The 17,671-nt window shown below is 40.9% G+C and overlaps 1 protein-coding gene across 1 annotated transcript; it reads right to left on the reverse strand.

Moving 5' to 3' along the window:
- Positions 1–1,519: 1,519 nt before the first annotated feature.
- Positions 1,520–16,662, reverse strand: LOC104391264 (chromosome unknown open reading frame, human C6orf165). Its single transcript, XM_010000517.1, has 12 exons — positions 16,555–16,662; positions 15,323–15,406; positions 14,944–15,034; positions 13,194–13,382; positions 12,805–12,963; positions 9,739–9,947; positions 8,796–8,915; positions 8,237–8,435; positions 7,410–7,547; positions 4,159–4,352; positions 3,076–3,219; positions 1,520–1,747 (listed from the first exon to the last, which is right to left on the reverse strand). The coding sequence occupies exons 1-12, from the start codon at positions 16,660–16,662 to the stop codon at positions 1,520–1,522; spliced, it is 1,863 nt and encodes a 620-aa protein (XP_009998819.1).
- Positions 16,663–17,671: the final 1,009 nt, after the last annotated feature.

Raw genomic sequence — 17,671 nt, forward strand, 5'->3', positions numbered from 1 at the left:
GTGTCCCGTAGCCTGCCTGGTACTGCCCCGACAGCAACAGCTGAGGGGGAAGGAGCCCCCCAGGCCTGGCCGTGAGGCGCCGTGTGCCCTCCCTGGGCACCAGGAGTGGCAGCAGCTGAACGCGCTCTCCCCTTTCACGTGGACAGAACCATTTGGAAAAGTAACTTCTTGTTTGTTTCCGAGAGATGTTTTATTGGTCGCAGACACCCAGGAACCCCACACGTGTATTTCTCATTACCAGGAGGACACTCTTGGGTACTGGCAAAGACGGGGAGGGACATTTTCCAAGGGCATGTAGTGATAGAACAAGAGGGGATAGCTTTAAACTGGAGGAGGGAAGATTTAGGTTAGACATTAGGAAGAAATTCATCACTATGAGGGTGGTGAGATACTGGAACAGGTTGCCCAGATAAGGGCAAGGGAAGCCCCCTCCCTGGAAGTGTTCAAAGCCAGGCTGGAGGGGATCTGAAACTAGATGACATTTAAGGCCCCTTAGCATGACTCTGCAGTCATGGGTGCACACCTGGACATCTTGCAGATAAGAACTTGTGGAGCTCTTGTTGTTGTGAAAAGTATCTCTATTGTAAAGTACTCCCTACTTCCATTGGAAAAGGAGTTTTATCTTAAAGCTCAAATGATTCAGGCTTTCACAAGAAGAAATACCAGCTGCAGTTGCATTGATCAGACCTTGCATGTATTTTGCTGCCACGATGAAAAAACAGCTAAAAACCTTTTCCTGTTGTTATTTTTTCAAATGCATATGGAACAGCTTTCAGAAACGTGCCCTGAAATCAGGTTCCTATGGCTTCCAGTGTGCTCACCAGCACACTGTTTAGCCAATGAATACAGAAATTGCTTGAGGCTGCCAGAGTCATCTGAGAGATCCCCCCCTCACGCCTTCCCTGCTTTGGCCTGTGCTCCTAACAACTATTGCCCTGCAAAGACACTTGAGTTAATGACAGCAAGAATGGATAGGCCCAAGGACCTGAACTGATTTAATTTTGCTTGTTTTACCTTGACAATTCTGCTCTAATGGTGGAGCTGTGACATTCAGGTCACTCTCTTGGGATCAGTTTTATTTCACACCAATGGGAATTGTGCCTGGGGAGGAGCTGCAGCTCTGGCTCTGTATCTCATAAAAGCTGTTTGCTTACATTATACTTTTCATGTATCAAAGACATGGCTCTTAAGGACAGTGTTTGAGCAAGCAATCATTGTATCAAAACCTCACAAAAACCCCAGAACATACACTGCACATTTAAATGTTAATTTAAGTTCAAATCGTTCGGGAACATCTTGATTCTACACTGCTGTTTAAAATCTGGGTGTATCAGGATTATAATTTTGATCATTTAGTGCCAGTCAGCAGTCCCAGCAGTTAAGGTAAATGAAATAAGTATAAGGTAAATTAAATAAATCGACTGCTCCTGGAATCAACAGACGTAGTAAAATATTTTGTATTTTAACTCAGATTTTTCTACATATAATCAACACATACCCTTAGGCTTCTCGTTTTTTCTCAGGTTTCATCTGCTGCTCTTGTTAAATCTACTTTGAGCATTTGAGTTGTAGATGATCTTCCTCGGAGACCTTCTAAGAAAATCTGTGGTCTGGGTACATTGCTTGAGCTCTCACGCTTGCTCTGGGTGCCCACCTCTTTTGGCAAGTAGACCTGGCTGATATTCTCTCTTCTCATGTGGCTGCGATCAGTCTGCATGGAGTGGGTTAATTTGCGCCTCAGATTGGCCTGAAGACACAAAAAAGGAACAGATTCAGCAAAATTTTGTTTGTCCACTTTAGCACTACTGTATACATGGGTGCTTCAGGACATTTTAGATCTCTGGACTTCACAGATCTGGAAGGTGTCCTGTGTCACCCTGCTGTCACTACGCAGTTGATGCTTTGAGGGAGTAACCCCTGAAGTAACAGGACGTGTGAACAGCACTGCATGGAGCCCACACAAGTTCAACTCAGCCCCTGTCTGCTTTTGTATTTTCCTTTGGTCACTGTGCTTCGAATTTTACTGATGCTGAAGCCTCTGTTTTTTTAGAACAATATGCTGTTTTCATGGGAAGCTCTTCCAGTGTTTAAAACTAATTTCACTGAATCTGAAAGCACACTGGTTGTGATGGCTGGTGGATAAATCTCTTTGGGCAACTGCAACCTAAACCGAGTTTGAGGATCCTAAATACTGTGGATAACCCAACTGTATTCTATTTCCAGTTGATACTGGTTAACTGCAGTATGCCCTTTACTCACAAGTTAATTTTTAATTGTGCTAGCAAACCCTAGGAAAATGCTTTTAAAACATATACTGTTACTTTAAAAGCTTTTATCTCTGTAGACAACCTTCTGTGGACAGACTGTGATTTCCAATCCATCAGAAAATCACCATGATTGATAGTGTAACAAAGATTTCCTCAGGCTTATATATATAAAGAAAACCTACTTGCTCAGTTTCTTACCTCTTCAGTCCTATATGAAAGAAGGATTACAACAAATATTTAAAACAAAACAAAAACAGAATTAGTCTTATCAAACATGAACCATCAGAATAAAATTAACAAAAACAAATTAACAAAACAAAACAGGCCTCATGCTTTGATACCTTCCAAGGATGGATAAGTTATCTCAAAGAAAGCTGGGAAATATGAAATCCTCAGCTTGCAATAAAGTTTTGTACCCAAACTTTTCTGCAATCCTTTTTCTTTTTTCTTTTTTTTTTCACAAAATTCTATGTCGCAGTATCTTTAACCTGTTAGATTTGAGTGTAGAGAAACAACTTGAAAATTCAATGCTAATCAACAAACTGTTACTTGAAGAAGGCAATTGAAAACCTTGGAACGAATAGACTTAGCAGTGAAAGTACTGCTCAAAAAGTGGCAGAAAATATGGAAACAATGGGAGAATAGGAAAGTCTAGAAATTAGAAAATACCTGGAAAAAATACTGAGACAGCTGTAATAGAAGCATGCATTTTTGAATAAGATTAGATTTATGTTGCAAGGAACAGAAGTTCATAGTATTTATTCTGAACTTTGCTATCCAACTGTGAAAATCTGGTAACAATACAAACCAATTTTATAGCTTTTCTTCTCAGTTCCCATTCATTCCATTCATAAGATGCCACAATTGTTGGAGGCAAGATATGAGTATCAGTTTGAGTACTGCAGTCACATTTTGTGGTTGGTTTCATAAAAAATTTGTCTGCACTTCTGATCTGGATGAAAAAAACCCAACAAAGCCAAACAGGACATTATTGAGAAGAATACAGACATCTAAGAAAAATAACATATGACTATAGTAGTTTTAAAAAGCATACAGAAACCTACAAACCACAGATGGATAATAATTTTTATATCCAACAATATTTTTGTTCCCCCTGTCCTCACTGAAAAGAAGAAACCATTAAGTATTTGATGGGTTTAACTTCTGACAGAAGTCTTTTTAGGCAGAGGCCACAGCTGAATTCCAGGCTCCCGCATCCCGCAGGAGTGCTTTACCATTGAATTTTGGTAAAAAAGGAATTCCAGCACCAACAGCAGTGTTTTAAGATGCAGGCACCTCAGTTTATCTTTATGAATAGACTAAAAATCACAAATCATAACTGGGAGAAGTGGCTGCCTCTCTGCCAGAGCCAAAACAGAAATAACATCTTTCTCACCAAGGACCAGTTCATGACTACCTTCTTCCCATTGCCAGGGACATAGAATTCACAATGGATCACAGAGAATGTCTATGAATCCAAAACAAGTCTTTGGATTTCACATGGCAGCATTGTCATATTCATTATTAATTCATTCCCTTTCATTTTGTGATAGATTTCAGGATTCCTGCCCTCAGATATCACTACACCCTCATCCAGCAGGCACAGGATCTTCCTAGGCTAAGGACAAACAGCTTTATCACTGTCACAATCCTTTGGCTCTATGTATTCTCCTATGAAGAGATGGGTTGAGAACAGTAAGAGAAAATGTTTCTTATCAATGCCCTGAAGACCTGGGAAAGATCAACCTTCAGACATTCTGTATGATATGCAGATTATTATACTTCTTTTGTAAAGATGGGTATCATATCATCTGTTCTCTTTATGATCTAGAAAGGACAGACCAAGGAATGACCCAGCAGCTGTTGAACAAGAGGCATGGGCAATGTGTACCTGTGCATATGGAGCAAAGTATTCAAATTGATGCTGGAGCTCAAGCAGCTGAATTAGCTCTGTGTATTTTTTTGCTTTTTCTACATTCAGTTGGATGTACTTATCTGGATCTTGAGCAAATACGTAGGCAGCTTCTTTGGAACTGAAAATGTAACACCTCTCCTTGTGCTTCAAAATTCCAATTGCAGGATTTCCTAAAAATAACCCAGAAGAAACCCCACAATATACAATAGTGAGCAGTATGACACCCAATACAGAAGACCACAGAATCACAGAATCATCATGGTTGGAAAGGACCTCTGAGATCACAGAGTCCAACCATCAACATGAATAAACCCCCAACAAACACAACCACACACACTCCACCAGAAAACACCCACAAAAAAACAAACCAAACAAACAAAAAGACTCCAAACATAAAAAACCCACAAACTCCACAACCTCAGCCACTAGAGCGTGCCCTGAAGTGCCACATCTACGTGTTTCTTGAATACCTCCAAGGATGGTGACTCCACCACCTCCTTGTGCAGGCTGTTCCAGTGCCTGACCACTGTTGCAGTAAAGAAATCTTTCTGATCTCCAGTCTGCAACCTCCCCTGCCTCACCTTCAGGCCATTTCCTCTAGTCCTGTCATTATTCACTTGGGAGAAGAGGCCAACACCTGCCTCACTACAACCTCCTTTCAGGTAATTGTAGAGGGAAATGAGGTCTCCCTTCAGCCTCCTCTTCTCCCAGTTCCCTCAGCCACTCCTTATATGACTTGTTCTTCAGACCCTTCACCAGCTTGGTGGATCTTCTCTGGACATGCTCCAGCACCTCAATGTTCTTCTTGTAGTGAGGGGCCCAGAACTGAACACAGTGCTTGAGGTGCAGCCTCAGCAGTGCTGAGTGCAGGGGCACAACTTCCCTGCTCCTGCTGATCACACTATTCCTGATACAAGCCAGGATGCTGTTGGCCTTCTTGGCCACCTGGGCACACCACTGGCTCATGTTCATCTGCCTGTCAACCAGCACCCCCAGGTCCTTTTCTGCTGGGCAGCTTTCCAGCCACTCCTCCTCAAGCCTGTAGTGTTGCCTGGGCTGCTTGTCACTGAAATGCAGGACCCAACACTTGTCCTTACTGAACCTCATACAACAGGCCTTGGCCCATCGATGCGGCCTGTCCAGGTCCTGCTGCAGAGCCTTTCTCAAATCTCAAGGAGATCAACACTTCCTCCCAACTTGGTGTCATTTGCAAACTTACTGAAGGTGCACTCAGTCCCCTCATCCAGATCATTGATATTGAACAAGACTGGACCCAAAACTGAGCCCTGAGGGACCCCACTGGTGACCGGCAGCCAAACTAGATCTGACCCCATTTATGACAATTCTCTGGGCATGGCCCAGAGAGTTTGATGTTTGATGTTTGTAATCAAGATTCTGTGTTTCCCTCATCAGTTTCACTTCATATTTTTTTTTTCTGAATTCAGAATAAATCCCTGAAAGTAAGCTTTTTAAATACAGAAATTCATTAGGCAGTGCAAGTGCTTTTGATCAGTTCACACTCCCTGTGCCTTAGTGCCTGTCGTGTCAGAAAAGCAACAGATGAAACACACAGCAAAGACTTAAGAAAACAGACCACACCCACAACTGTTTCCCCTGTAATTTCCAGCAAATACTTAATTGCAGATCAACAGTTCATTTATACTCGAGGGCATAATGCAGAAATTAAGTGAAGTAGCAGATGAAGCAGCTGGGAAGCTGGACAGTAAATTAACAGAGAAAAGAAATGTCAATAAAGACCAAGTAACTTCTATAGGCAAACACAAATGGAGCTCAAGGACAGTAGCAGGCTCTGCTTCAGCTGTCGCTGCCCAGGAAAGACCTAGAATCATCACAGACAGTGCCTTGAAAATATTTAATGTCACTGCTCAGTGACAATCAAAAAACCAAAAAGCAAAAACCCCCTACATTTTGTTCCAACACAACAGAATAGGAAAAATAAAATGAAGGGAGTTGGGAATGATCCTTTCACAAAAGGAAGGATAAAACAAGAGGCCTTTCAGCATGAAGAAGAAGCAACTGAAGAGAAATAACATGATACAGGGTTATAAAACCATGAATTGGGTGCAATATAAAGTTACTATTTGATAATTTTCCTAATAGAAAGACTATCAGATCTTTGATGAAATTATTAAGCCAGAGCTTAAAGCCATCTCAAAAAAAGGTACCTGTTCACAGTGTATATAATTGAGGGACTCTTGACAATAAGAATATTATCCCATGGCAAACTCTAAATGGATTCATAAAGCAATTAGATAAATTAAAAACTTCTATGAAGGATTATTTAACAGAAGGGTACAGACACAATACTTATCTGAGGAAATCCCATAACCACTGTCTGCTGGAACAAGGAAGGATATAATTAAGGAAGGATCATTCCTACTTGCTTTCTCATCATCTTCAAGTGTTCATGACTGACCACATCCAGAAACTGGATACAGGGCTAGAGACACTTTCAGTCCCACCCAGGACAGCTGTTCTCATATGCAACTAAGTGTACATAATTATATTGCTGTTAAAATATCTATTTTGTAATACTGCCAAATAATGGCAATATTTTCCTGCCAACGTCCTGTAGGTTTAAAAAATTCTATATGGATAGGTTCTATAAAGGATAGGGAGACAGAAAGCATGAACTGGTGAGGTAGCTGAAATAGGGCTTGCTTTCAAGACAAATGACCCTAGAAGAGACAAAAATATTTCCTATGGTTAGTTGACTTAATCAAGGGTCCTTCTGCATTCTTTTCAGAGGAGATTTTTTATACTTTATAACCACTGCTTAAAAATATATATGATGTAGGCATGAATGGATGTGTCTGCAGCAGATACACAACATATAAGGATTGACCATTTTCCTATGCCTGTGTTAAAGCACATTAACAACAATAAACAAACCTGCATTCAGTGCAATGTAGGTTATACAGATGCACATACAGCAGGAGGAAACATTTATCCATCCCATCTTGTTTCTGCCTCTGCTCACTTATGTCATGCTCATAAGTCTTTTACCTTCTGTTTAGGACAGTTTAATTGGGTATTTGTAGAAGAAAAATACTTTAACAGGGGAAAGAAGTTATCTGGAGTCAAAATGACAGACACGAAAACATAGTACTCCAGCTTTGACACAAGAGAATGCCATGAAAACTTTACATTTTCACTACTACTTGTGTAGTGATAAAGCAGGGGGAGGACCTAACTACAAAGCATACCTGGGAGGGTGAGGCCTTTCACACCAATTGCATATGCACAGAAACCATGGTACTGGGTCAGCAATTGATCAAAATTGTCAGTAGTCCCTGGAAAAAGCCATTCTTGGTTCTCGAAATCAGAAACATCCACTGTGGTCCCTAAAAAAGGGTTTAACAAAGGATCTCAGCAACAAAGCATCAGATCTTTAAAATATAATGTTACAGGATGACAACAGTACTGTGGTCTTCGCAGATGACCTGCAGTACCAAGATCCCAAAAATCCAAACTTTAGCCCTGCCTTAGGAGAGATCTTATTGAAAAATCAGTCCTGTGGGGACCTTTGCTGGCATTAATTTTCTCTGGAAACAGGGGACAACAACAGGAAGGTAATATCTTATTCTTCTGTTTTGTTGTCACCCACTCACACATTACAAATCCCCTGGAATACAACTTGGTTAGATACCATCTTACAAACAAATACTCCTGGTAACCAAAGAATCACTACATTAGCTTTTTTATTTCCCTCTTCATTTCAGAAGCTCTGAAAGGTGTAAGAAGACATAAACAAACTTAAGAAATTTTTAAAAAGTAGGAATATTCTCTGATCATTCTGCCATTTTTATACAATATACTTGTATATAGTAGCTATATTTTAATTTTATATATAAAAATAAAACCCCAAACTACACTACATGAAAAACAAATCCACACACTTCAAGACTCATTTTAATTTACTGTGCCAATTCTGATTATTAAAAAATCAATGTGTAGCACCTTCCATAAATAAAGTTCTAACCACAAAATCCTGGAAAATGAAGTAAAACAAAAAAGTATTAAATTTCAGTACCCATGGTTTCTTCTATCCTTTCCTTATCAGTTTTCACAGTCACTCCTTCCAGAAGAGATGTTAGGACTTCCTCAGGAAAAAACTGTGAATGAATTTCCAAGAACTGTTGCAGATTGTTAGTCATATTTGTGAGGAAGCTTAGCAGTAGCATCTCATCCTGAAAGCCAGTCCAGAGGTTAGAGAGTGCGACAAAGAGAGGCTGGAAAATAAAGAAAATAATCTGAAATCCAGAATTTGTTTATGTCTGCAACGTAACCCAAGTGCTGTGCACAACAATCCCCACTATGAACAAAGTGGGGCTTGTATCCAAGGCCTTCAACACCTGGAAATTCCTTGGGAATTCCTGGGATTTGTAAGAGGAGCTCCCCTCACATATGCCCAAAGCATATTAGTTTAGTTGCCCCTTCAAAAATCACAGATGCTATTATAATAGCAAGAGAATAATGTAGCCTTTTTCTTAACACAAACTATGCAAAAATACACCAGAAAAGTATTTTGTAATACTTCCATCATTTTTAATAATTAAGAATAAATAGGTTTTTCCATCCAAAATACTTACAAAAACTTCTTTGGTATCTACGGCAACCCTATCCCGCACTGTGTTTTTCAGCTGCTCCATTGTTGCTGCAAACTCCACATTCATCTTTTCAACTTCTTGAGCACTTGTAATTGCATCAGACTGGAAAGAGAACTTACTTCAGGTAAAAAGTATGACAGTAAAAAAAAATCAAGTAAAAAAATCAAGTATTTACTAAGAAGTATTTACTTGGATCTCTTCATTCAAATATTTTCAGACAGCTGTTTCAAGGAATAAAATGCACCCTAACTTTCCACAAAAATGTCTTATTTCAGGTTGTTCAGGTATAAAACCAGGCACTTGTCTCAAACATATATCAGCAATTCGTACAGAAAACCTCTACGTTTTTACAATTAAGGAGGAAATATTTTTCCAAACTTTATGATCTACAGAGAAGACTAGTAAACCCCTGCAGTTTCCCAAAAGACAAATGACAATGTCTTCATAAACGAAACGAGTTTCAAGAATTTAAATTGTATTCTTCAAAGACTTCTGATTACTCCATATGTGTTGAGGATGCTACAGACTAAAATTGAGATAATTCATGGATTGAACAAGTAGATTTTTTCTCTCACGCCTTTTAGGGCAGTATCAGTATGCAAACAAGTGAACAGTCCTACTTCTAAAGTCCTTTTTAATGAAATTAAACCAAAGGAGGAGACCTCCAGAAAATAAATGGTACTACTATCACACTACAGCAAACAATTAATCCATTTTGTCTTTTACCTGACAGTAGCCAAATCCAGCAACACAGACACGAAGTTCAGTATGACAGAAGAAGAAGCAGGTTCTCATATATAGACATAAATTTTATTTCATATATTTCTAAATAATTTTTCTTATATTTCTGGCCTGTACAAGTAGGTAACTTGAATATATTCCATTTGTAATAAAAACCCACAGGATAAACATGATGCTATCTCACCAGAAGGATACAAAGGAAGGCTTCATATTGTCGCACACTGAACAGTGCTTCTCTTAATTTCAAAGAACCAAGCTCCATACATCTGTGTTCATCTTCCTGCATGCATTCCAAGAGAGCTGTATACTTGTGGGCCAGCATATGGCAAGTATTGAGATCTTCATCCACAGCCTGTGTAGCTAATGGAATGGCTTCATTCAGAATGGCTGGCACTATTGGAATAGAATATATATGAGATGGATGTAAAAAGAACTATTTAAATAATAAATAAATGGTTGAAGTGCACTATTTGAGCAAAGTAAGCATTCCGATAAAATTCCGATTGCTAAAGGTTGTCCTTATATTCATGCATTTCTGAATATTTGCATACTAGGTTCAATCACTGTATCTTCCTGGTTCAGAATTACAGGTGTGGCAATATCACAGTCAAGTCAAGACTGTGAGAAAACTCGCTTTACAGTAGATTATTTCACTTGTTTCTACTGACATGGGTTTCCTGAGAGACTTCAGGCAATCTGCACCATTTTAAATTCTCAGTTTCCTCACTGGTAAAATACTAAGTAACAGGCCTCCCATTTCCTGGTTACTTTGAGACCTAATGATGCTCTAAAAATGAGACAAAGATTATTAAAAAAAAAAAGATAGATACTACACGAAGAAATCACAGAATCTTAGGAGTTGGGAGGGACCTCAAAAGATCATCTAGTCCAACCCCCCTGCCAGAGCAGGATCACCCAGAGCACATCACACAGGAACGTGTCCAGGCGGGTTTTGAATGTCTCCAGCAAAGGAGACTCCACAACATCTCTGGGCAGCCTGTCCCAGTGCTCTGTCACTCTCACAGTAAAGAAGTTTTTTCTGATGTTTACGTGGAACCTCCTATGTTCCAGTTTGCACCCATTGCCCCTTGTCCTATCACTGGACATCACTGAACAAAGCCTGGCTCTCTCCTCCCGACACTCAGGACTTAAGTGCACAACACAGCCCCTCGTTGCATGAGTCGAACTTTTAACACTAGCAACGTCAGTAAGCAACAGTGAGGTGATCAGACTGGAGCTATGTGTACTCCAAAACCTCTGAGCTCAGAAAGGCTAGATTTGACAAAGCTGGAATGGGAAGTAAATTTGCACAGGTATTACACATGGTCTAACCACAGGTGGAGAAAGTTTAGCACTTGGCTGATTTACTTTTTTGGAAGCAGAGTGAAAAGCTAAGGCAGAGCTCTCTCCCAGCAAGAATGTTAAATTAAGTTAATTAGTTAAATTAAGGCTTTAGCAGTCTAATTACTGGTCTTGAGCATGAAAACAACAGTTTTATCTCCTGACCTAAGAGCATTCATGCTGTGTTTTTTCCAACTGTTAAAAAATTATAGGTAAACAGTGCAAAGAAGCCAATATTGCAGTAAAGTAACAAATGTAACGGGATTAACAATCATATGATCTATTTTAATCAATTACAAATCCCACAGATATTACAGCAACAAAAACCACATGTTGTAAATCATGGTTTTTGTATAACTGTAGCAGTTGAATGCTCATTGACATTGTAACCCAGGCCCAGTGAACCTAGAATAGAGCCAGCCACAACACAGAAAGGTGACACTTGTGGGAAAGCATACATTATAAAAACAGAAAACCAACAATTTCTTGCACAGCATGTGAGAAAAAAAACCCACAAAAATCTAGAAAGTTGCTTACTTCTTTCTCTGATGTGGTAGGTGTATTTTTTCCTACTTACACTTGCTTTACTTAAAATACTAACAAAGCAATGCTTTGTTTTCAAAAAAAGCCTAATTTTCTTATCAAGAGAGGTATGTGCTGTAGCCTTTACTCCAAACACTTTGTTTTTTTAAAACAAAAGGGTTTCCCCTAAAATTGGGCTCTAGACCTTTCTTACAAAGAAGTCTCCATGCTGAGCTACATCCATATTCACACAACCAGTCATTTATTTGATTATTAATTGAAAACTTACCAGAAATAATACGGCTTTGGGGGAAAAGAGAAAATAAGATGAATAGTAAAGTCTTGCCCTACTCTGAATACAGCTTTTGGAAAATTCCATTGACATTTTTTATTTATTAAAGAAGCAGAAAGATTCAAAATACAAAAGATTTTTGAGAACATGTTACAGCTCTGAAGAGGTTACTTTAAATAAATTACCAGAAAACAGAGGGACAGGGAGTTACTAGAGAGTGTGCAACAGAGGCTATGAGGATGATTAAGGGATGGGCACACCTGTCTTCTGAGGACAGGCTAAGAGGCTGTTTAGTCTAGAGAAGAGAAGACTGAGAGGGGATCTTAATAATGTACATAAATACCTGAAGGGTGGGTGTGAAGAAGGAGAGGCCTGACTCTTTTCACTCATGCCTTGTGATAGGATGAGGGGCAATGGATGCAAACTAGAACACAGGAAGTTCCACCTCAACACGTGGAGAAACTTCTTTACTGTGAGGGTCACAGAGCACTGGGACAGGCTGCCCAGAGAGGCTGTGGAGTCTCCTTCTCTGGAGACTTTCAAGACTTACCTGGATGCATTTCTGTGTGACCTGCTCTACATTCTGTGGTGATCCTGCTCTGGCAGGGGGGTTGGACTCGATGATGTCCAGAGGCCCCTTCAATCCCTAACATTCTTTGATTTTAAGATTCTGTGATACAGGTAATGCCCCAGCAACTTTTATCACTTCTCATTACACATACTCAACAGAACATTGTAATTAGATTGATAGTGTCCTTTCAAGATTTTATTTAACTGCTTTTAAAGGCAAACATTACATGTTTAATTCACTTAATGGCAAGAGATCAGGGAACAAGTTATCATGAGATAAATTAGTGCATGAAGTTAATACATATAATCCTTCCACATCAATCACACAGAGCTTGTTCTGAGCTAAAAATAAGCAGGCTACATGGAAATGCATAGTTGATAACAAATCTGTACTTTCCCTTCAGGTTTACTGACACTGAGTCAAAGCTGTTTACCTAGAGATGAGATATTATTGGAGCTGCCTCAGTGAAGAGGCCAGAAAGAATTAATTTGGAATACACAGTTCAAGTGCAGTTGTCTACTTACAGTCATCAATTTTGCGTCCTCCTTTCCTGCATTCCTTGTTGTACAACCGAATTCCTGTGACTAGCATGGTAAAATTTTTCAGCTGTTCCTCTTTGTTCTTCTTACTGAGTGAGATGAAAGCAATCATCTCTGTCAGGGGGAATATACTCTGCAGGGCAGCTATAAGCATTGAGGGAACAGAAAAGAAAATCATCAAACAAGCAAAAATACCCTCTCTTGAGCAACTGCAAAAAGCAGGAAATCCACAACAAATTTAGACTTCAAGGGTGAACAAGGAGAGTTTGGGTAGCAAACGTTCATCACAGTTTACCACATCTGTATTAGCAAAGGGGAGGTGAAAATTTATTTTTAATTTATTTTATTTCACAGCTGGGAGTTAGTTTACTGACCTGTAACCTCCCTGACAACCTCAATATCTGTTGGTGATCCCAGGCCAGAGCTCAGCAGCACATAGCTAATGATCTTCTGATACATATTCTCCATTTCTTTTTGCAATCGGGGACGACTACCTGTGATGTCTCTGACCAGTGGAGCCAGCCTTCCCTCCAGAACACGGCGCTGCTCGCTGAGTAATTCAGCTAGGAAAGAAGGACAGTTAGAAAGTACTATCTAAAACACTTGGAATGTGGGTTATACAGAGGGTGCCATTCATTTCCCCACTCAGAGGACTAACTTCCAAGTTTCTGAAGTACAGATACGTGAAAGAGATATTCAATGTACTATACCATTCTAATTAACAACAGTGGAGTAAAACATTAATACAATTAGTATGATTAACATCAGTTAGTAGAGTCCAGAGAACTATTCAGGCCAGGCTGGATGGGACTCTGAGCAGCCTGATCTAGTGGGAAGTGCCCCTGCCCATGCAGGGAGTTGGAACTCAATCTTTAAGGTCCCTTCCAACTCTAACCATTCTATGATTCTATGAAATGAAGCAGCAAGTCTCTGGTTCTCTGGACTCCTCTGTCTGTAGTAGGACCAAACACACAGACACACATTTTATACACACGTGAAGTTACATTCCAACATCTGAACACAACCCAGGATCTCTGGGTTTTTAACATATTTATCTATGATCTTGATAAGGAGATAGGATGCACCCTCAGTTAAGTTTGCAGACAACACCAAGTTGGGAGGGAGTGTTGGTCTGCCTGAGAGTAGGGAGGCTCTACAGAGAGACTTGGACAGACTAGATCAATGGGCTGAGGTCAACTGTATGAAGTTCAACAAGGCCAAGTGTGAGGTCCTGCACTTGGGCCACAACAACCCCATGCAGTGCTACAGGCTGGGGAAGAGTGGCTGGAGAGCTGCCCAGCAGAGAGAGATTTGGGTGTTCTGATTGATAGGCAGCTGAATAGGAGCCAAGAATGTGCCCAGGTGGCCGAGAAGGCCAATGGCATCCTGGCCTGATTAGAAATAGTGTGGCTAGCAGGACCAGGGAGGTGACTGTCCCTCTGTACTCAGCACTGGTGAGGCCACACCTCAAATACTGTGTCTAGATGTGGTGCTTGGGAATATTGTGTAGTGCTGGATTTGGTAGAGTAGGGTTAATGGTTGGACTGGATGATCACAAAGGTCTTTTCCAACCTAAGTGATTCTATGACTCTATGATTCTATGACCTCAGGGTCTTACTGGACTTACTGAGCTTACTGAGTCCAGAAGACTCTGAAGCAGCTCCCTAGTGTTATTTTTTGTTTTAATCCATGCTAACAAGAAAATATTTTAATGATCTACCCAGACAGAAATGTGTATTTTTCTGTCATCTCTTGTTCTGTCTGGTGTCCCAGCCAGCCCTCACTGTCCCATTGAGATCTGAAGTTACAGTTACAGCACAGACATTCTCCCCATATAATTTTTATTCCACACTCCCATTTGCAGATCATATGAAGTTACCACTGATGAAACCAAAGAATGCACAGTTATAACTGCAACTGATTTTTCAAGATATCTTGAATATCTTACTATATCCATGCCAAAGCACCATACTCCTATATAGTGGATTTCTCCAGGAATTTTTATTTTGCTTTACTGTCAGCAGTCAGTAACAGGAAAAATTATTAGCCCTACAGAGACGGATATTAAATCCTAAATTCAGAATCAACTTATTCTATGAAAACATTTATTTATATTGAAATTACCTCGGTTTGCATAGTTCATGTCAAAGTAAACTTGCATCTTAATTGTGCACAGGGAAGGGTTTGTTGTGTCAAGCAGCCTGGTAACACAGATCTAAGAAGAGTGACAGAAAAGTGAGTTCTTTCTACACGCAGGGTAACGTCTGAACTGAGAGGGACTATGCTACAGGTTTTACAACCACAGCAGAACCCCCTCCCTAGCATTTTCTTGACATACTATGAACACTGTGAAGTATAAGGCACTTTTTTATATGAGAAAAGGCATAGTCCATCCTTTAGCTACAGAACCATGATCATGAAGTACCATTACAGCTTAAAACAGATAGCAAACAATGCTAGAGTCTTAGCAAAGTACTGACTCTCAAGATCATAGCAGAGTTACCTGGATAAGATTTTGCACATCGGTTTTTGTAAGGACTTGATCCAAATTAAAGTCATTTACTGGATCTAAAACAACAGCTTTCACCTAAAGATTGCCAAAAGAAAGGTGTTAATTTCTATCTCAATATATTATTTGCAACTAAACTTTCATTTCCTAAGTAAAATTTTATAGACATCCATTATGGCCCATACAATGACTTCTCGGGTGGTGGTGCATCCATCAGTATCAATGTTCACAATCTGGGTAAAAAAAATCGTAGTATTCTGCATACAGAGAAATATGTGCATGCTAGGTATCTTGCTGGTCACATGCAAAGGTTTTTTTACCCATTAAAATCTTCATGCTTAATTGATTAATACTGCTTTTGTATTTTTTACTGCATGTATTTTTTAAGGCCACAGAGTCACCTTTATGAAAAAAAATGGCAGATTAACAGTACTGCTACTTATACATTCATATGGAATTTTATCAAGAGCTGATTCTGTTCTTATACCACTGATACAGAGAAAATCCAGCTCCATCTTTCTGCAGGTGCATTCAGACTATATTTTGCAGTGGTGCTGTGTCTCCTAAGAGGAGATACCAAAGTGTATAATGTTTCCTAGGATACTTACCTTGCCTACTACAGAAAACCCTGAGAATGATTCAATGTTGTTTGTAGTTTAAGTGGGATCCAAGCCCACTCCTTCAACTACTTACACCCTACTACACTACCTGGCCCTGCCAAACAGGGAAACCAAAATAATACATTACAACAGAGGGAAGAGATAAATACTTTCTCAGGTTTTTAGGACCCTATACTGAATATAACTGCCCCATTAAAACTTCCCAGTGTGGGCAGTCAGAAACCGAGATGTTTCCCAGCTCAGGTCACCCCTGAAAGCCTCAGCTGCTGCCACCCCAGTCAGGGCAGCCTCTGCTGGAGATGCTGTTTCAAATCTGCTGACTTTTAAGACCAAAGGCATTATTTCTGTCCTTGCTTAAAATCATTCAGCCCAAGCAGTGTCGGAGGAACCACTCACTGTTTCTAAAATTAACCCTCAGCTTCACAAAAGCCTTAAAACACCGTTTGAGCTGTGGGTGCTCAGGTTTGAAACTTCTGATCTATCTGCTCTCTACACACACTTATCCTGGTGCTTTACAGACGGACTTTGAACGTGGTCGGGAAAAAAACACACAGACGCAGCAACAGCAACAACAACCCCCACCCTGAACGTTTCACCCGCGCTCACCATGAACGCTACCAGGGTTTCAGACACGGCGTGTCCCCGGGCGGCACATTCCTGCCCAACCTCGCGGATTATTTTCTTGATGACCCCTTCGTTCTGCTCGCACGCCATGCCGGACAGACAGACAGACACACACCTGGAGCCGATGGAAACAGTTACGATTTGGGGCGCGCCTTTCCCGCTCCTCCCCGAGCGGCGGGGGTGCCCTCCCCTCCCCTCCCCCGGTGCGGGCCTCGGGGGCCGCCTGCAGCCCCGGAGACGGGGCCCAGGCCTCGCCTGCCCCTCAGAGATGCAGGCCGAGAAATGCATCTTTACACTGAATCTATACCTGTAGAGGTGCGTTCTCATGGGTAGTGCCGTTAATCATTCGGCATACTGTTTTGATTTTTTTTTTTTTTTCCCTTGTTGCTCCTCGAAGTCAGCGATTTCCCCCGTTATCAACATCCCAGCGCCTTTCCTTTCCTGTACAGGCTTTGTGCGTAGCCACGGCGGAAAGGTTTAAACCTCTCCGGTTAGAGTGTGTCCCCACGCTTCCAATATGCTTCACATAAGCCATGCTGGGGTTCTTGGACCACAAATGAGGAGGAGCAACACGGCCATGGCCTGGAGCAGCAACAGGAGCACTTGGGTGCTGCAACTTGCCAGCTGGGGCCAGAAGGAGGTAGGATGTCTTGCTGGGGCCAGAAGTAGGATGTCTTGCTGGGGCCAGAAGTAGGTAGGATGTCTTGCTGGGGCCAGAAGTAAGTAGGATGTCTTGCTGGGGCCAGAAGTAAGTAGGATGTCTTGCTGGGGCCTGGCAGCTGCCAGCACCTGGCAGGGTGCTGTCCAGGAGAAGAGAGGAAATGGTCTCGTCAGGGGAAATGCGAACACGGTATCGTTTAAAAAGAAGGAAAAATCCATCATGAACTGATTCTGTATTTCATATCGTCAGTGTTGATGGATTTCTGGGCTAATGGGCCATGAAATTCAGTTAAAGCCATAGGTGTGGCTGCAACTAGAGGTAGTTTGGCCATATCTGACTGACCCACCTTTAAGGTGTTCTGAAGACTTTTAGTCAGGTTACTTGGATTCACATCGCAGGACACAGGCTTTAAAAAAGCCCTTTGTACTGGACTGCCCA

This window comes from Chaetura pelagica, unplaced genomic scaffold (assembly GCF_000747805.2).
Source record: "Chaetura pelagica isolate M959 unplaced genomic scaffold, ChaPel_1.0 scaffold174, whole genome shotgun sequence".
In the NCBI taxonomy this organism is placed as follows: domain Eukaryota; kingdom Metazoa; phylum Chordata; class Aves; order Apodiformes; family Apodidae; genus Chaetura; species Chaetura pelagica.